Source organism: Saccopteryx leptura, chromosome 1 (assembly GCF_036850995.1).
Source record: "Saccopteryx leptura isolate mSacLep1 chromosome 1, mSacLep1_pri_phased_curated, whole genome shotgun sequence".
In the NCBI taxonomy this organism is placed as follows: Eukaryota; Metazoa; Chordata; class Mammalia; order Chiroptera; family Emballonuridae; genus Saccopteryx; species Saccopteryx leptura.
In genome coordinates this window covers 293,867,993-293,888,949 of record NC_089503.1, presented here as the reverse complement: position 1 = coordinate 293,888,949, position 20,957 = coordinate 293,867,993, and the positions used below count along the sequence as shown (strand labels likewise).

Genomic DNA, 20,957 nt, shown 5'->3' with positions numbered 1-20,957 from the left:
CATCAAATCTAAGGGCATGGCCTGGCTCTCTGTCGTGGGCTGGGGGCAACAGGGTTGGCTAAGATCCAGTTGCTGTGGTGGACACAAGAGCACACCCACGTGAAAAACAAGTCCTGCCTGGCCAGCTATGGTCTACATTCCAGAGCCTTAGCATTGGGTTACAACTGGTAGACCAGCCCTGTGGAGTCAGGAGGCCTAGGAGGCATGCTGGGCTGTACCTCAGGTGGGCACATGTGGGGATGGGGAGTGTCTAGGTGATATTTGGGAATGCAGGAAGGTGATGGGTTGGGGCATTATCAGAAAACAGAGAACTGGGGTTCCAGGCATGTTACTACTCCTTGTGCAACAATGACCCAGTTACCACCACTAGTACATAAAGTAGGAATTTGGATTTTGCAAGACTGGAAACTCAGTTGTCAGACTGGAAGGCAAGGTCAGGACCATATGAGCAGCCAAACTGCCTTGAAGCCACATCCTGAATTGGTGGCTGGAGGTTTTGAAATTCTTCTGCCTGAGCAGCCACACTAGAGAGTGGGGACGGATGGCTGCCCCCTTATCAGAGGACAGAGGAGCTTTGGTAGAAATGGGGGTTTGAGGAGTTTGGGGACCAGGGAACCTGACAGCCACAAAGGAAGGCTTTTACGGAATTGAGGTTGGATTAGGTCTAATCATTGAATTTGAATTTGTCATTGAAATAATTGAATTTATTGGTGTCTTCTTTTAGAATATGTTATCTCCTGTAGGATTAGCAGTGTAGTCTACTTAGTACTTCTACAACTATAAAATTTCAGAAGTGAATCCTCCCTTTGATCTAGTCATTGTTTCGTTACAGGGACATATTGGCACATTGTGCCAGACAGCTTCTAGTTGTAAGGAACTATAGTAAAGGATATGTAGCATCACTGGCCCTTGGGCATCCTTAAGTCACTATAACGAACCCAAAACCACCACCAATAAAATGATGTCTGAGATTTGCTTAAACACTTAGTTGTTTTTTTGTTTTTTTTTTAAAAAGAGGTATGTGAAATGCTGGTCATTGTAGCTAGATGATTGGCACATGGAGGGGGTGGGGTGAGTTAACATTATCCTGTTCCATTCCTGGTGGAGAAACAGGGAGTTCTGCCTCTTCTCTTTATGGTGGTGGTAGACGGATGCCAGACCGTAGGCTGGTCTCTGCAACACCCCCACACACACCTGCCCCCAGCACTGGTCCTCTTGACATCCTAACCACAGTGGTTTCTGCAGTCATTTTCTTTTTTTTAATTAACCCTCTCTCAAGTTTTGTCCCAGTTCTGACATTTTAAGATTCTGTGTATCAGGTATAAACTCTGTAGATGTCTCTAGGATGCCGCAAACCAATTTTTGTGCTTTCATTCCCGCTCCAGAGGCTGGCCATTGGTTCTCATTGACTTGGTTTGGCCACTTCCTTGTGACTGAGCTAACCTAACCCTGAATCCAAGACTCCGACCCTCCATTTCCATGATGGGGGTTTTCCACTTATGTGGGTTCTCTTGTTTTTCTTCTAAACCACAGCTTTCCTAGAACCTGCCTTCTTCCTTCCACCAGAGTGTATTTTATCTCTAGCCTGGTTTTCCCCAGTCATTGATAAGCTGTTGATTAATGAATGACAAAGTTTGAATTTTATCCATCGCAACATTGTATTAGTGCCTTGATTCAAAAAATTAGTGTTATTGGCCCTGGCTGGTTGGCACAGTGGTAGAGCGTCGACCTGGCGTGCGGAAGTCCCGGGTTCATTCCCGGCCAGGGCACACAGAAGAGGCACCCATCTGCTTCTCCACCCCCCTCCTTCCTCTCTGTCTCTCTCTTCCCCTCCCACAGCCGAGGCTCCATTGGAGCAAAAAGATGGCCCGGGCGCTGGGGATGGCTCCTTGGCCTCTGCCCCAGGCGCTAGAGTGGCTCTGGTCGCGACAGAGCAACGCCCCGGATGGGCAGAGCATCGCCCCCTGGTGGGCGTGCCAGGTGGATCCCGGTCAGGCGCATGCGGGAGTCTGTCTGACTGCCTCCCCGTTTCCAGCTTCAGGAAAATACAAAAAAAATAAAAAATAAAAAAATTAGTGTTATGGTAGAATTTAAAAATCTTCCTCTCTTTGGAGAGGTGGGGATTTGGGGGACAGTGAGGCAGACTCAACATTCTTTGTTTAGATCAGGATTAGCAGACTGGGTTTGTCAAGGGCCAGATAGTAAATATTTTAGGCTTCATGGACCATGTGGTCTCTGTCACAACTACTCACCTCTGCCATTGTAGCATGAAAAGCAGCCCTAGATAATTTGTAAATAAATGATCCTGGGTTTATTTCAATAAAACTTTATTATGGCTCACGGAGCCTTAGTTTGCAGCCCCTGGCCTAGGCACTATACCAGTGTAGTAACATCAAATCTGGCTACATCCGAGTCCCTTAGAGAGTATTACACATCCGGAGTCCTAAGCCTTACCACAACCCCTTGTTAACCCAGAAATTGGTATTTACAGTTGAAAGTAAAAGTCCTGTTCGTTTCCAGACAAAGAAGAAAAATGTTGAGAATGGTTATTTTAATCTTAAGAATTGCCAAGAAGCCTTGCATTATTTAGTATTAGGATAGTTTTCAAGAAAGGAAAGAATGGGGATGAAATGGTTGTTCATGGACTTGAGATAAAGGACTTGTCCTTTTCGACTCAAAGCTCTGCTCATGTGTCCTGCATTAGTAGTAGTTCCTGGGAGATGCTCTTTGCTGGGCAGTGAAAGCTAACCGTTCTGTCTTACTTCCTTGCGCAGTTACACATGACTGGGGGAGAATGACGGAGTCTGTGCAGAATCACATTGGCTCTCTTAACTGGGGCTATCGGGTGGCCCTGCGGGAGAAGAAGGTCACCTATGAGAACGCATATGGCCAGTTCGTTGGTCCTCATAGGATTAAGGTAATTGTGTGACAGCCTGAGTAGCTGGTTTCAGTTTATTTGTGTGAGGCTTTGGTTGGAGGTGGGGGGGGGGGGGGAAGAGAAGGTGATTATCCTAATAAAAGTAGTAGCCACTGTGACCAAGAGTGTCCAGTGCAGCGATTTTGCCATCACGTCTTCTTACGAGGCTTTCTTTTGTGGAGTGGTAGAGGGTAAGAGTACCAGAGTCAGGGCCAGACTCTCAGAATTTGAGTCTTGGCTCTGCCACTCACCAGCGTTGTGACCTTGGGTAAGTACTCAGAGCCTTAGTGTCTCTTGTGTCTTACCAAACTTTTATGAGGATCATATTGGACAATGTGGTGAATGGCCTTCATTAATGATAAAGTTTCCAGTTCTACAGCATAACAATTATTAAAAGCTGACATTGGTTCCCTTGCAGACAACAAATAACAAAGGCAAGGAAAAAATTTATTCTGCAGAGAGATTTCTCATTGCTACTGGTGAAAGGCCACGCTACTTGGGCATCCCTGGTGACAGAGAATACTGCATCAGCAGGTAAGGAACAATTGCAGGGAGAAAAGGAAAACTCAGTTGTGGGTGTATGCTTTAGCTTTTTCTTCAAACCCATTTTGTCCATTTCCTGCAACTTAGCCGAATTTTTTTGGCTGTATTTTAGCAAAGGGACAGGGGATTGGGAAAAGGAGAAAGGAAAAATTATTTTATACAAGAGAACATTTTAAAAATGCAAAACTGTAAACATTAGTCAGCTTACCACCCAGGGTTTACATTATTACTAACATACAGATATATGCTTATATTGACGTTTATAAATGCATGAGTATATTTTCATAGTTTTTGTGAAACTGGACAGTTATAATGTGGACACTAAAACAGTTAGAGGATGGCAGGCCATTTAGGTTTATGAAACCCTAGTCCCTATTCATTATTGTTGTCAAGTGTAGATGGACCTTCTGAAATAAGTGAGTCAAGCAATATGGTTATGCTAGTGATTTTTTTTTGCCCATCAAGTGATAATACCAGTCACATTGTTTTTCAGGTATTTTAAATTATGATGACATTAAGACAGATAGTTGATAAATATGTCCTCTTGGATGCTTTTTTCCCAGGAGTTTCTGGTTGTGTTATAAATTACTCTTATTGGGGGTATGGAATGATTTTTTTTCCTTTGTGCCTCATATAGGGGACAGCTCAGATGGCAACTATTTCCTTTGTTGTCTTGAATAGACTCCCTTCTCATATTTTAAATTTTTCATTTCCTTTTGTGATACCGTTTGTTTCTTCTCTATTCTTCACTCACCTAGAAGATTTTGTCAGATTTTACTTTTTATAGTTGGCTTTTATATTACAAAAACAGTATGTTGAGTTTTCTCCCATCCTTCTCCCCACTCTTGATACTTGGTATTCCAGATAAAAAGTAACAGACTTTCCGTCTCAGAGAGCTGAGTGGAGGGATGAGGGTTCAGGTTTTCACATGTATGATATTAAACACATTAGTGGAGAATTACTCCAGAGAGTTCAGAATCGTCTTGTTTGGCTGTGGGTTGGACTACTGTCAGAAGTTACCTGGTTTGCTGTGCTTGGCCGGGGGGCCTGGGCTACTCCCCAAGCAACGCGGTGGCAAGAGAGTAGCTAATGAAGTTTTTTAAACCTTAAAAGTGTCTTGTTCATAAGAAAGTAAAAATATTTGCTTTGATTTAGTCATTATTCACACATGAACATTGTTCTATTTTTTCTTTTTTTTACAAACATTTCTTTTTAGTGATGACCTTTTCTCCTTACCCTATTGCCCGGGTAAGACCCTGGTGGTCGGAGCGTCCTATGTCGCTTTGGAATGTGCTGGATTCCTCACTGGCATTGGGTTAGACGTCACTGTTATGGTGCGGTCCATTCTCCTTAGAGGATTTGACCAGGACATGGCCAACAAAATTGGCGAACATATGGCAGAACATGGTGTCAAGTTTATAAAACAGTTTGTACCAATAAAAGTAAGTGGAGTTGCCTGTAAGTTTGTTGATTCTACACTTGTGTTAAAAGTTAGGAAAGAGTCGATTGGGTGATAGAAGCCTCCTTTCAGCATTATAAACCATTAGGAACACTATAATTCCTCAATTGTGTGATGTATATAAACTTGTACCTGCCTACCACCTAAATAGCTTGTTCTTACTTACAGAATAATTTCTTCATTTCCTTCTCTTTCTTACCTTTGGCTCTCTTCTGTTTAATGCTTCCCTTTATGCATTCCTTTATTACCTTTGGCTGGCTATACTTTGTTTCTTCATACATACTAGTGATTTCAGTAAGAGTTCAAGACTAGGTTGATTTAAAAATTCCCATAAAACGTTTCTCCTCAGTATGCAGTGTAGTCTGTAGATGCACTGTATTGTTCTGGCTCCCCCAAAACAATGATCTAATTTTGGTACGTTGTCTGGCCTTTTTCCTCTTTTAATCTTGTTTTGAAAAGGCTGAATAATATGCCAAGTTATCATAGGACTTGTTAACATTACCACAGATGTTTGATAATATTATTGGCTCAAAAACTTCCTGTATTTCAGATGAATAGTTTCCTTTAGTTTAGGTAAGGATGGGACTGTTTTATTAAAGTTGAGGGATTTTAGCTGTCATTTTAAAAATTGCTCTGTGGGTTAATATAGTTTCACTTCATGCCCATGAATCTCTTAATGTTAGTAGAGCATGGAGCACTGGGGTCAGAATGACCTGGATTTGATACTGTTCTGCCCGATTCTTTCTACATGAATTTGGGTGAATTACTCAAGCTCTCCAAGCTTCAGTTTCTTCTATAAAATTGGGATGATAGTATCTCAGTTCTTGTGAAGATCGCATTAGCTTACAGTTAGCACATGGCTTAAGAGTAAGTCTAAGATGAGTCTATCGCGTAATATTACTGTGAAGGTTAAGTAGCATTTCCTGGAAGTAATCAGTACTTGATGGCCATAGCTCTTTTTAGAGAGTAGAGGTATATGTTTGCATTAGGACTGGAGTAGAAAACAGCAGCTGTATGTACATGTTGTACTGATAGAATAGTTACATCTGCTTTTATGACATTTTAGCTCTTGAGAAGTTGTGGGCCCTTTGAGAACCTAGTGGGCTGCCCCTGGTGAAATAAACCTCTGTCTGTGTGCAGAACATTTGCTGGCGTTACCAGGGTGTCTGTTCCCCCAGAGCCTGGTAGGGACTGCGTGCTACATTATAAAGTGACTGAGTGGAAGGAGCCTTCTGCAGAGAGGAGGGGTAGGGTGCATTTTGGACAAAGAACATAGTATGAGCAAAAATGTCGTGGGGAATAAAATTGTTCAAAATGCAGAAATTGTTCTGGATACAGAAAAGACCTGAGTGGAACAGAAAAGTGAGTAAAGCAGGAAGGAATTAGAGGTGGGATGAGACCTTTATGAATTTTAAGCAAGTCTAAGCCATGGACCAATTCAACTTTTCTCCAAAGATTAGACCATTGTGCCTTAAATTCAAAAGGAAAGACATTTCCAGGGACTTAACTGTGTAAGAAAGGAAGGGAGTTCAAGAAGGAAATCTTCAGTCTATTGATATTGAAAATAAAATCAACCTTGATAGCTTTCCCACTCAGAGTAGTCATATTTTTAAAGGTGGGGTAGAAATTGCAGGTTAGTTTTATGGCATATTTCACAGAAACCCGTGATTTGGCTGTCCTTCAGAAACATCGGAGACTTACTACATTCTTGCAGAAGCCTCCAGGTAGTCGGGTTTCTCGGGCATGGTCACCGGGTCTGTAAGTTACTGTTGATATCTCCATGTACTAGGCTGGTACGTTGGGATACGTTGGAATAGCACAAGTGCCAGGGTGTTCATTTCCTCCCAGCATCCTTAGCAATTGAAGACATCCCCCAGTTATGATAAGCATACATACCTCCTTGTCCACTGTGTTTTTTATAGGGCCTTATAGATGTTATCTGTATCATGATTGACCTACCCCCTGTTTATCCTTTGTTGATGCAGCCGAACTTCTGCAGTCAAAAGAGAATCTCTAAATTTGATCAGCAGTGGCTCTTCAGGGCATGAGTGGTTCTGGGGGACTTAGTCATGGGCTTGCTTTTAGGGATTATAGTCTGCTTTCTCTGAATTCTGCATAAGAACTATTTGAAAGAAAGTCCCTCTAGCAAATATTAAGCAGTGAGAAAAGGGGATTACTAGGAGAATCACATCATCCTAATGATGTTAAAGTGAGGGAGATGGGCATGAAAGGCCTTTTAGACCAGATTTTCTGTTTTAACTTTGGGTTAACTAGATAGGACGGGAGGACATAACTGCATCTTGATGCATATCTTGATTGAGGAGTAAAACTCGATTACTTTTATAGGTTGAACAGATTGAAGCAGGGACACCAGGCCGACTCAGGGTGGTAGCTCAGTCCACCAATGGTGACGAAATCATTGAAGGAGAGTACAATACGGTAAGGAGTGTGCCGGGATCCATACTTCGTGAGAAAGCAAGTCGCGTGCTTGCTGGATATTTGCTGGGTACTTAAAGTGGCTGTTGCTGTTTCTAAGACCTATGGTTCTCTTTCCCATTCTGAGACATCTTTGTTACTTGTGAGATAATGTGTTTTGGTACAGGGATAGCTTCAAATTTATCCTCGTGACTTAAAATGGTGTTTGTCACATGGCTGTAAAAAGGCATCAGCATTTTCAAATGAGCTACAATTTCTGTCCCGTGTTCTTCCCCTTGACTCCCTAGCCCACCACTTGTAATATTTAAAATAACTGAATTCAGTTATAGGCTATGCTGTCTTTGTCTTTAATCTTGTCTAGGTTTATTGAGGAATCGTTAACTCCCTTTTTCTTAATAAGATATGGATAAGGATTTCTGCTATGCCATGTTCAAAGGATTTTTTAAGATTATAATTTGTTTTTAAACTCATTTTCTTAATGAAATGTTTCTTTTGAGGTCTGGATGAATTCGGTTGGCTTAATAAGCAAAAAAGAATAATGATTAAATAACTCATGCAAAGCCTTTTTGTTAATAGTCACTAAATTTTAATTTTTCAGGTATTGCTGGCAATAGGAAGAGATGCTTGTACAAGAAAAATTGGCCTAGAAACCGTGGGGGTGAAGATAAACGAAAAGTAAGGAAAATATCTTTATTATAGCTGATTGAATGCTATTTCAGGTACTAATAACATTTATTGATACGGGTTTTAGATAATTTTTATCATAGTTAAAGAGTTTCTTTTTTAAGCTCAGAAAAAGTCTTCCAGTGCCACTCACAGTATTTTCTGTTTGTTTGTTTTTTTCTTTTCAAAATCTAAATGGGAACTATACTGGCTTGCTTTTTGTTTCTTTAGCTGTGTGTGTGTATAGAAAAAGATCTAGCCCCCATAATTGTAGGTGTGTGCTCTAGCTTGATTAAATAGATTTGACCCATGGTTAAAGCTACAAAGTTTTAGGATCACTAGATTGATCACTACGTTTTTAGTGACAACTACCAGTATGGAAATTCTTATTTCCTGGGTTTGAAAAGTTAAAATCCTTTGGGTTGTACGCCTGCACCAACCAGATAACCGAGACTCTAGTGTCTGCTGTGGGAGCGGCATGGGCTATTTCCCAATGTTGTGTTTGTTACATCAAAAAAAAGTGAAAAGCAAGTGCTCTGAGTGACAGGCTGTTAATCCTTGCAGGAATCATATTTATTCCAGCGAGATCTCTAATCTTACTGTGAGGATTATTTTTTTTCTTCATATTTTCATAACCTGCTAACCTGTGTCCAGTTGGGTCTAAGGCTTAGGTTTCATTTGAAGTTAATAGCTAACACAGGGGTCCCCAAACTTTTTATACCAGGGGCCAGTTCACTGTCCCTCAGACCATTGGAGGGCTGGACTATAAAAAAAACTAGGAACAAATCCCTTTGCACACTGCACATATCTTATTTTAAAGTAAAAAAACAAAGTGGGAACAAACACAATATTTAAGATAAAGAACAAGTAAATTTAAATCAACAAACTGACCAGTATTTCAATGGGAACTATGCTTCTCTCACTGACCACCAATAAAAGAGGTGCCCCTTCCGGAAGTGCAGCGGAGGCCAGATAAATGGCCTCAGGGGGCCGCAGTTCGGGGACCCCTGATCTAACATTTATTCTGTACTTACTCTGAGCATGGACTATTGTGCTGAATGTTTTATTCTCATTCAGTCTTCATAATTCCTACGGTAGATATACAGTGGTGTTCTTTTTCTTCTTAAACGTATTCCCATGAGCATTCCCATTCATAGGTGGGGAAATGAGGCTTAGACATGGTAAATAATTCCCAAGATTATAGAGGTAATAACTAACAGATCTGGTTATCACAGTTTAGAAGTCTTAACCACTATGTTCTAGTTTTCCATTTCAGGGTTTCTTAATAGTTGTCTTATTCCTTTAATTTAAAAAGTAGCAGCGAAAATGGTCTCTACGCTTTTATGTCCTGAGTTGTTTTCTTTTGGTAATAAATTAGCACATTGCCCTTGGCTGAAGTCACAGTTTTGGACTTCTTTGGGTAAAAGGGATTTTGTTCTACTTAATTGGTAAGTGGTAATTATTATGAAATCAAGATTCATCCAAAGATTGCAGTGACAAACACTGCATTTACTCTACAATCTAACCTCCTAATACAATTCAGTTTTAAGAAACAAGTCAATAAAAAAAAAATCATTTTAAGGGTTCAAGAGGGGCAGAAGAGTGAGTGAGACCCATTTGGTCAACAAGGAAAAGCCCCAGGCTTCAGAAAGCGAGGACGCTGATGCTTAGCGCTCAGTCTGGGGTTCCAAGTACAGCTGTGGCTGCAGTGTTCTCAAACCTGATGGGAAGGAGGGCCACATCTTCTCCGGCGTCTTCATTCACACCCTTAGACAGGAAGTGGAATCCATGTCGTCAGTACCTGCTGTTGTAACATCATTTTGGTGACAGGCTCACAGTCCACTGTCATTTAGACTGGAGGTGTGAGAACCTGGATTTGAGTTTAGCGGCTCTGTACATCCTTTGTTACAAACCTAGTCACTCCTAGAGAGCGGCGACTTCCGGACTTTCTGACCAGTGCTCACCACAGGGAGGAAAGACCCTAACCTATCCTCTTGTTCCCACATTCCAGCAGGGGGAAAATGAAGCCGGTGGTAGCGGTGAATTAGAAACACAGTCAAGAAATTACAGTAAACGTGGCTGGCAATATAGATACTGGCTTATAATTTACATCTCTATAAATGACTTCTAATTTACTTTTTATAGAAAGAATGTGAGTTATAAGTATGGTTTATATCATAAGACGCCAAAAAAACCCTTAAAATACCTAGTTTTATTATGCCTATCTTGTTAGTCTGTTGGAAGTTATTTACTTTTTTTTTTTTCCTTAGAGGATGGGAGGCAGAGACAGATTCCTGCATGTGCACAACTGGGATCTACCCGGCAAGCCCACTAGGGGATGGCGCTCTGCCCATTTGGGGCCCCTGCTCCGGTGCAACTGAAATAGAGGCCATGGAGCCATCCTCAGCACTGGGGGCCAAGTCGTTCTAATCGAGCCATGGCTGCAGGAGGGGAGAAGAGAGAGAACTGGGGGGCGGTGGGTGGAGAAGCAGATAGGCATCTCTCCTGTGTACCCTAACTGGGAATCAAACCTGGGACTTCCACATGCTGGGCCGATGCTCTACCACTGAGCCACTGGCCAGGGCCTGTTGTAAGTTATTACAACAAAAATTAGCAAAAATTCCCAAGAAGCATATCACTTTAAAGTGTGCCACCAAACAGGCAAATGGCAGGGGGTTACATACACATGGACTTGAGCAAAATGATTGAGGATGACTCATATATGAACCATAAGACATACATATCTTAAAGTCTAGATATAAGATTGTTTGGGGGTTTTTTTTGACAGAGACAGAGAGTCAGAGGGAGGGACAGACAGACAGGAAGGGAGAGAGATGAGAAGCATCAGTTTTTTGTTGCAGCACCTTAGTTTCTCATTGATTGATTTCTCATATGTGCCTTGACCAGGGACTACAGCAGAGCAAGTGACCCCTTGCTCAAGCCAGTGACCCAGCGCTTAAGCTGGTGAATCCGCACTCAAGCCAGATGAGGCCACGCTCAAGCTGGCGACCTCAGGGTTTTGAACCTGGGTCCTCCGCATCCCAGCTCTACCTGCTGTGCCACTGCCTGGTCAGGCAAAGACAAAAACATTGTTGATCCAAACATATATTAAGAAATAGTGAGAGGTTCACCAAACAACCAACAATAAATTGAACTGCTGATAATAAAGCTAAACTGTAAATTATAATTACGAAGCAAGAACAGCAGTAGTTGAATGTCATAACCAACTTAAGCCAACACTGTTGACACATTGAAAAGTCCTAAATCAAAATTATAGGACCCGCAAGTGTGTGTGTACTTTAGAATTAATGCCAAGCCCTGAGTGTTTGCGGGTGACAGAGGTGCAATTCTGAATTAGAATAAATTCTAGGCCTGACCTGTGGTGGCGCAGTGGATAAAGCGTCGACCTGGAAATGCTGAGGTCACCGGTTCGAAACCCTGGGCTTGCCTGGTCAAGGCACATATGGGAGTTGATGCTTCCTGCTCCTCCCCCCTTCTCTCTCTCTCGGTCTTTCTCTTCTCTCTCTCTCTCTCTCTCTGTCTCTCTCCCTCTCTCTCTCCTTTCTAAAAAAAAAACACAAACAAAAAACTCAGCCCTCTTCCCATCATTGCCAAGTGATTACCCTGCCTCGGGGAGTCATGATGTCCATGGCGGAGTTGGCACAGAACATAGAATAAATTCTAGTAGCATGTGGTTTTAATTTGTGAATACCAAATTTTAGTAACCCTTAATAATTTATTTTTGGTGGGTAGTAGCTGCAAGTCAGAAGTGTTTAATAGAATTGCACCTCTGTCACCCGCAGGGACTAGTAAGGACTGACCTATGTTTCCGGATTAGTCCCTAGGACCCCAGCAGGGCTCAGCAGCCATCCTACAAAGGTCTCGGCCTAGACTTTCGGAATCAGTGCTTGTGAACATGGAGAATCTCAGATATGAGGTCCTTCCTTCTGTCTAAAACTAATCTCACCCCTTTTCTCCTGGCTTCCTGAGAAGCTGACGTCACCGCTCTCCTTGCTCTTCCTTCTGTTGTGCTTCTAGGATGCACAGTGTGCATGTTTACAAAGGGACGAGGACCAGATGGCTCTCCCATCTTAAATTGTACTTGTCTCTACACAATCCCCTCTATTCTCTCATTTCTGTCCTACCTTTCACAGACTGCTTAACAGAGTTGTCACCCCCCATCTCTACTCCCTCTCCTTCCACTTATCCCTTAGCCCAGGTACAAACTATCTAATCCTACTAGTTCATCAAGACTGCTCCCCACAACAAGAAAGTAGTGGAAATTAATGGTGATTTTTAACTGAATGAATTTGCAGGACTGGAAAAATACCCGTCACGGATGAAGAACAGACCAGTGTGCCTTATATTTATGCCATCGGCGATATCCTGGAGGGGAAGCTGGAGCTCACCCCGGTAGCAATCCAGGCGGGCAGGCTGCTGGCTCAGAGGCTCTATGGTGGCTCCACTGTCAAGGTGAGTGTCACTGTCGCCCACTGAAATGCTGTGTGGAGCAGCGCTCCCAGTCCTCGATTTAGGGTGGTTGGGAAGTTTTCCAGGTCTTGAATAATTTATTTTGCTGATGGCATTCTCAGTATACTTTTAGCTGAATTCCAAATGATATCATTAGGAATGCTGTACCTTTGTGACTTTATTAAAGAAAATTGTCACTTTTGGAATCGCACTAAAAACAAAATGAGCTTGATTAATCAAGTTTCAGTGCTATTATGTCCTATATACTTATAATAGTTGCATTTTTTATCAATTTAATTACCAAATTTTTAAAAATTTATGGCACCCAGCTAGGCTATGTAAGAGGATTTGGGGAGCTGGGCACTAATGTCACTTTACCGAGCTGCTTTAACCAGTGTTCAGGCTTTATTTCCCTGGCCGTTCTAAAAATATCTCCTCTGCTCGTGGAATGTTGAATGTGTTATATTCATGTTGTAATGTGTTTTTTTTAAGTCAGTGTAGGGGATTGAAACTCCCAGGTATGTTTTGTGGGACCAGTTAGGGAGCGCCTGTGTGCTCATGGCAGTTTCCTTGGCTTTTGTTTTCTCTAAAAAAAGTTTATTTTGCCTTCAGTTGTTTGGAAGATATTTTTTCTGAATATAGAGTTGTAGCTTTACAATTTTATTTTTTTTTTTACAGAGAGAGGGATAGATAGGGACAGACAGACAGGAACGGAGAGAGATGTGAAGCATCAATCATCAGTTTTTCTTTGCGACACCTTAGTTGTTCATTGATTGCTTTCTCATATGTGCCTTGACCGCGGGCCTTCAGCAGACCGAGTAACCCCTTGTTCGAGCCAGCAACCTTGGGTCCAAGCTGGTGAACTTTGCTCAAACCAGATGAGCCCGCTCTCAAGCTAGCGACCTCGGGGTCTCGAACATGGGTCCTCTGCATCCCAGTCCAGCGCTCTATCCACTGTGCCACCGCCTGGTCAGGCTACAGTGTTTCTTTAAATATTTTATTGATTTGCCCATTTTCTTGTTTCAGAGATTCTAAAAAGAAGTGACTATCATTTTTATCTTTGTTCCTCTTAAGATTTTTTCCCCCCAGCAATTTGATTATCTCATGCCTTAGCATGCTTTTCTGTATAATTATTCTGCTTCTGGTCTGTCCAAGATTCTTAGATGTATCTATTTATAGTTTTCATCAAATTTGGAAATTATTCAGTTATTCAATTATTTTGTACTGTCTCCTCACCCCCTTTTAAAATATGTTCCGTTAGCCTCCAATTAATGAATGTTGGGTCACTCGGTATTGTCCCACGGTCTCTGGTGCTCTGTTCCTGTGGCCCCCATCCATCCCCCCCCCCCTCCATCTTAGTGATTCCTTTTCTTAGAGAACCTACTGCGGTGTCTTCAAGTTCATTGATTTATTTCTTCTGCACTGTCTCAGGCTGTTAATCTGTAGTTGAAGCTTCAAATAGTTTTCTTCATCCCTACAAATTTTATTTAAAGTCAAATTTCTTTCCTCAGTAGGTTCATGTTTACCTTGTTGAATAGACAGAACACATTTATAATTGCTCTTTTAATGTCCTCTGCTAATTCTGCCATCTTTTTTTCAGTGTCTGTTTTTTTAAATTTTTTTTTGTATTTTTCTTAAGTTGGAAACGGGGAGGCAGTCAAACAGACTCCTGCATGCGCCCGACCGGATCCACCCGGCATGCCCACCAGGGGGCGATGCTCTGCCCATCTGGGGCGTTGCTCTATTGCAACCAGAGCCATTCTAGCGCCTGAGGCAGAGGCCCCGGAGCCGTCCTCAGCGCCCGGGTCAACTTTGCTCCAATAGAGCCTTGGCTGTGGGAGGGGAAGAGAGAGAGAGAGAGGAAGGAGAGGGGGAGGGGTGGAGAAGCAGATGGGCGCTTCTCCTGTGTGCCCTGGCCGGGAATCAAACCCGGGACTCCTGCATGCCAGGCCGACGCTCAGTGTCTGTTTTTATTAATTGACTTTTCTCATGGTTTTGATTCACATGTTTCTGCTTCTTTGCATGTCTGGATACTGTTGGGTGGATGCAGATATTGTACATTTTACACTGTTCATTGCTGGGTTTTGTTGAGTTCCTTTATACAGTGTTAGACTTTGTGCTGTTCTGACAGCCGGTCAAGTTACATAGGATTAGTTTTACTCCTTTGTAACTTGCTTTTAGGCTTTTTTAGAGTCAAGCAACAGCAACTGTTCACCTAGGGTTGATTTAGTTTCGCTGCTAAATTAATGCCCTTTGGCAGTTTCTATCCTGTTCCTTACATGATGAATTCTATCTACGTTGGCTGTGGGGACAGAAACTGTTTCCAGGCCTGTTGGAGCGCTGGTCCTTTTGGGCCCCCTGTTTCCAGCAGCTGTGGCCTCACCTTGAGTACTTTCCTCCGACCTGTGTACAGGTCAGTCCTCAGTCCAGATCTCAGAGGGCCCCCTGCACAGCTTGAGTTCTCCTTGTGCAGCTCCTCTTCTTTGGGGCCCTGCCCTGTAGCTGTTGTCCAGTGTTTAGGAAGTGTGGGTTCACATTTTTGCCTTGTTTTCTAGTTGTTTAAAGCAGGCAGGGAAATCCAGTCCCTAGCGCACCAGTGTGGCTGTCTGCCTTTACTTTTGAACCAGAATTCCAAAGGTTTATGCTCTTAGAGGATGTAAAGCTAGTAGACAGGGCCACTATCACAGCAGCCTGGCCCATGCAGGTTCGCACTGGATTCGGACAGTCGGTAAAGAAACAACGGAGCCAAAAACTGGTGGGCCATCATCTTTAATCCTAGCTTGCACCCAGCGAGCAAGTAAAAACACACTCTGGGCTCCAAAACCCACTCACATTCAGTGCTCACAAAGCTACTGACTTATCTGAGTTTCCTAGAATCAAAGGTCTCTAGCTCACCAGACTTATTCACCTCTGTTCCCCATCTCCTTCCTTCTCCCTGCACAAACTCTGCACAAACTGGCTTCTCACTCAGCACTCCACCATCTTGGCTGCTTCTCCTGGCCTCCTCCACGTGGCCTTTCTCTGCTCTCTGCTCTCTAATGCTAATCTCAGGAACCAAGAGAGCAAGCTCCTATTCTGCCCCCATTTTATAGTGTAGAAATCAAAACCTTTAATCCAATATACAAAATAAGGAAGTCTCTGATACAAAGTCTCTTATCTGAGGCATGATGGGATTGTACCACCCCACATCAAAAAGGGTGGGGAAGGCTTAGTCCTAAAACCAAGCCCCAGGCTACAAGGATCCTGCTTGCCCACAGCCCGCCCCCAACACACATTAATATCACTTGGGTGACAGGCTTCCATGTGGGCAGCGCCATCTTTAACAAAGTGAGCATAATATATTTTTTCTGCCCAACAGAGGAAAAGGATTATATTTCTAGAGGCACATTTTAAAGATTGCATCCTACTGTTGTAGAAAGTGGGAATCCAATTTTTCATTAAAAAACTTTTTGAATTTTTTATTTTTCTGAAGTGAGAAGCAGGGAGGCAGAGACAGACTCCCGCATGTGCCTGACTGGAATCCATCTGGCATGACCACTAGGAGGCGATGCTCTGCCCATCTGGGGCGTTGCTTCATTGCAACTGGAGCCATTCTAGCGCCTGAGGAGGAGGCCATGGAGCCATCCTCAGTGCTCAGGCCAAGTTTTTCTCTAATGGAGTTTTGGTGTGGGAGTGAAAGAGAGTAGAGAGAAAGGAGAGGTGGAATGGTGGAGAAGCAGATGGGTGCTTCTGTGTGCTCTGGCTGGGAATTGAACCCCAAGACTTCTCACATGCCAGGCTGATGCTCTACCATTGAGCCAACCAGCCAGGGCCTTCAATTTTTCATATTTTAAATGCAGACTGGCTCACCTCTATGGGTAAGTGTGACTGGGTTGGTTTTTACCAAATAGCATTTACAGCAGTACTTTACATTTACATAATAGCAGTTTCCACCATTCACATCAGCATATTAAAGGCTCTGAAAAATATGGTAGCTGAGAAACCTTTTTATATGCTTAATACGCGTTTTACAACTTCCTTGACTTGAGAATCCTTTATGCCTATTAACATAAAATACGCTTTGGAAATAGTCAGAATCATTGACTTTTCTTTTCTATGGTTTTCATTTCATTACATTGAATGTATGTACTGTAGGACAATTCCTTATTTGCATTTTAAAGCTACTCCAGTATTGCCACTATTTCAGGGAAACACAGTGTTGCTTGGTTAGTGCAGGAAGCTTTTTCTCTGATTATTATAGAGGTCTAAGAGTGGAGTTATTGGTCCAAAAGTTATAAAATCTCTTTTATGACCCTTTATATATATTAACTATTTTTCCATAGAAGTTTATTAGTTTCTGTCACTGATAAGAAGACCTTCAGCTTTGGATACACTCGTGCTGTCCTTGGCTGCTTTATTAAAGGGAGAGAAAGTGTGTCCTTGCTGTTAACATCACCTGAATCCTTTATTCATGACCAGTCTCACCAGACTTTAAACCTCTGCTAATAAAACTTCATCACATCAGTTCATGGTTCTCACGTGGTAGGTTTATGTCTGGGATTTTGACTTTCCATACTTTTGTTAGAAATTTATTAGCCTGCTTTCCTTCCCTAATTTTGAACCTTTTGAAGCATACTCTTTTTTGAGTTAAAATTTCTCTTGTAACTCTTCTCCATTTTGAAACAGTGTGACTATGAAAATGTTCCAACAACTGTATTTACTCCTTTGGAATATGGTGCTTGTGGTCTTTCTGAAGAAAAAGCTGTAGAGAAATTTGGGGAAGAAAATGTTGAGGTACGTTCTACTCTTTACTCCTGTGTTAAATTACTACCGCTTTTCAAAGTTAAAAATAATTTCAAGCATATAGAAAAATTGTACAAAGAACTTTTATATAATGTCCATCCATTATCCAGATTCATGTATTACCCATTTATTTTTTACATTTCATAGTCTTTCTCTATTTCTGTGTCTCTGTGTGTATTCTCTTCCCCTGAACCATATATGAGGAAGTTGACTGCCCCTTAACTCCTAAATACTTCAGTATGTATTTCCAATGAACAAGGACATTTTGTTATAAAACCACAGGATGGTTACCATGTTTAGGAAACTTAATATTGATATAATACTTTTATTATTTGATCCACCTTCTATTTTTCCAATTTTGTCAGTTGACCCACTAATACAGTATTGATACTTCTACTTTATAGAATTTTTTTATTGATTTTATAGAGAGAGGGAGGGAGAGATTGGGGGGATATCACTTTGTTATGCATTCATGCTTGACTCCTATATGTGCCCTTAGTGGGGATTGAACCCACGACCCTGATGCATGAAGATGACACTCCAACCAACTGAACTATCTGGTTGGGACAATACTACTTTTTAAAACCACATTTACTGGTTTCTTTTTATTGCTAAAACAATATTGTTGGAAACAGGGAAAATACCAAGAAAAAAAATTAAAATTAATTACATTTTTACTGTTCTATTAGTTTTTTTCCTCTACTATTACCTTCTAATTTATTCTCACTTTACCACTCACCATTTCTCATAGAGTCAAGGAAAGTGCACATGAACTAACTCTATTTTCATACAAATAACGCTGTATACCATGACTGCTACTTTTTAAATCTTATGAGAGTAAGTTTTAGGATTAGGATGTGAATTTATTTTAAATACCATAGCAAATTTTTTTCTTTATTATATGCATTAGTAGTAGCATGTAATATCTTGGTCTATAAGCACGTATTAACTTTTTCTGATTCTAAACATACTATGTTCTCATTATAAGGAAGTTTGAAAAAATTGGGGAATTATAAAAATATTTTTAATTTTTGAATTGATGACTACTGTTAATATTTTGGTATGTTCTAGTCTAAGTATTTATGTGTGTATTTATATATCATATGTATGTATAATTTTGTGTAGGTACATAAGCCTTAAGTATTTTTTTAAATGTGATTAAGTTCTATGCAGTTTTCTGTTCTACTTGACAATTACTATTAGGTCATGGCCATTACCCCAAAAACACCGTTTTTAAATGACTTCTGTAAACGTTCCTTTTCAGGGATGCTATACAGTTTGTACACCAGTCTTTATTAGTTATTTATAGGTTTGCACTATTAATAGAATGATTAACCTTTTCATTGTTCATTGTCCGTTTCTGATTATTTTTTGAGAGTAGGTTCCTTTCAAGTGGTATTTAAATTTTAAGGTTCTTAATATACAATTCATATTTCTTACACCATCTTTGGGGGGGTTTTTTTGTTTTGTTTTTTAAAGAGACAGTGAGAGTCAGAGAGAGGGATAGATAGGGACGGACAGATAGGAATGGAGAGAGATGAGAAGCATCAATCATTAGTTTTTCGTTGCGACACCTTAGTTGTTCATTGATTGCTTCCTCATATGTTCCTTGATCGTGAGGTTACAGCAGACCGAGTAACCCCTTGCTCCAGCCAGTGACCTTGGGTCCAAGCTGGTGAGCTTTGCTCAAACCAGATGAGCCCACGCTCAAACTGGTGACCTTGGGGTCTCAAACCTGGGTCCTCCACATCCCAGTCCAACGCTCTATCCACTGTGTCACCGCCTGGTCAGGCTTGTTGCTGTTTTTTTTTTTACAGAAACAGAGAGAGGGATAGACAGGGACAGACAGACAGGAACGGAGAGATGAGAAGCATCAATCATTAGTTTTTCGTTGCACATTGCGACACCTTAGTTATTCATTGATTGCTTTCTCATATGTGCCTTGACTGCGGGCCTTCAGTAGACCGAGTACCCCTTGCTCGAGCCAGCGACTTTGGGTCCAAGCTGGTGAGCTTTTGCTCAAACCAGATGATCCCACGCTCAAGCTGGCGACCTCGGGGTCTCGAACCTGGGTCCTCGGCATCCCAGTCCGACGCTCTATCCACTGCACCACTGCCTGGTCAGGCCCATCTTTGGATTTTATTGTATTCAGGTTTGTACTTTTTATTATAAGAGTAGTGTATTTGATTTGACATTTTGAAAAATGTAAGAAATAGGAAGCAGTTACCCAAAGAATTATGTCTATGTTTGTTAACAGTAATTGTTAGCATTTGAGTGTAATTTTTTTTAGTCATCTTTTTCCTGGATAATTGTGATATACTGTACATCCAGTCTGGTAACCCATATTTTAAATATTCACCTCATTTTATACTATAAAAGAAGTGATAATGTCTGCATAATAATCGGTATGTTTTTAAAAGGTAGCCAAGCATGTGTGTTTGAAATTGAGGCTAGCAGCTGGAGGGGAAAATAAATCTCTTTAATTGTCCGGGACTTGAATGAAACATCGTTAAGAATGTTTGTGTCCTTCTATTGGCCCATCCTCCCTTCCTCCTTCTCTACCTTTAATGCTTCTGGTGAATAATGCCAGAGGATGAATGTCCTTGACAGCAGAAGCAAGAGAAGTAGGTCACTGTTATCATTGTTGCTGGCACTTGACTTGTTCCCTGCCCAAAGTTGTCATTCCACTCAGGTAACAAGACAGTGTTGGGTTTTTGGTCTTTTTTTTAATCCATTAATGCAAGACAGCAAGTAATGACATGGCTTCTTCCCCTCATTTGATTGCTCTCTTTTGTTGGTATGACTAAAGGTTACTTGCTTGAGCCTGAGATGTAATTAAGGGATGAGCAAATAGCCAGAGGATCTGACAGCAGGAGTTTAAAGTCATTTACTTTCTGACCGGATTCCTATTTAATCCGTGGATTTTATTGGGGGTATTTTGTGGTGTGTGTTTGTTTTATTTTTCAATTACAGCTAATATTCAGTATTATTTTATTAGTTTCAGGTGTACAGCATAGTGGTTAGACAGTTATATAATTTACAATGCGATCCTCCCCCCTGATAAGTATGGTACCCACCTGGCATCATACACAGTTACTGATTTTATTGAATGTATTCCCTATGCTGAACTTTAACATCCTCGAGATATTTTGTAACTACCGATCCTATACTTCTTAATCCCTTTACCTTTGTCGGCCAGCCCCCTCCCCTCTGGCAACTATCAGTTTGTTCTCTGTATCTATGAGTCGGCTTCTGTATGAATTTCATTATTTCATGAAAGTCTAATAACTGAAGAGCCTCCACTATCTTTGTACCACAGCCAGTGTTGGACCAACATGCTTCTAATTGTGCTTATATCTTCCTAGGTTTACCATAGTTACTTTTGGCCATTGGAATGGACGCTTCCATCAAGAGATAGCAACAAATGCTATGCAAAAATAGTCTGTAATATGAAAGACAGTGTAAGTGCAATTCTCATTTAATCCTCTCAGCTAATTTCATTTTGCTTTTAATGCATAGCTCCGTTTTGATCACATGATACACATTGCATTTCTTTGCTGTTTTACCTGTCGGTCTCTCACGCTACAGAGATATCCAGGGGCCAGGGCGTGGTGAGCCAGCTGGCTCTCCCCTCAGCCTCGCTGGCACAGCCCCACACATCGTGGGCAGGCAGATAAACTTACTGAG

The 20,957-nt window shown here is 41.5% G+C and overlaps 1 protein-coding gene across 2 annotated transcripts in view; it reads left to right on the top strand.

The window, feature by feature from the left end:
• LOC136385374 (thioredoxin reductase 1, cytoplasmic) overlaps positions 1-20,957 on the top strand; it is a 73,856-nt gene that overhangs the window by 38,868 nt on the left and 14,031 nt on the right. For both annotated transcript variants that reach the window (XM_066356217.1, XM_066356207.1), the window contains exons 6-13: positions 2,775-2,917; positions 3,336-3,451; positions 4,677-4,902; positions 7,266-7,358; positions 7,954-8,030; positions 12,335-12,491; positions 17,154-17,261; positions 20,636-20,731. In XM_066356217.1, the coding sequence (XP_066212314.1) occupies positions 2,775-2,917; positions 3,336-3,451; positions 4,677-4,902; positions 7,266-7,358; positions 7,954-8,030; positions 12,335-12,491; positions 17,154-17,261; positions 20,636-20,731 (1,016 nt within the window). The remainder of the gene's footprint in view (positions 1-2,774; positions 2,918-3,335; positions 3,452-4,676; positions 4,903-7,265; positions 7,359-7,953; positions 8,031-12,334; positions 12,492-17,153; positions 17,262-20,635; positions 20,732-20,957) is intronic.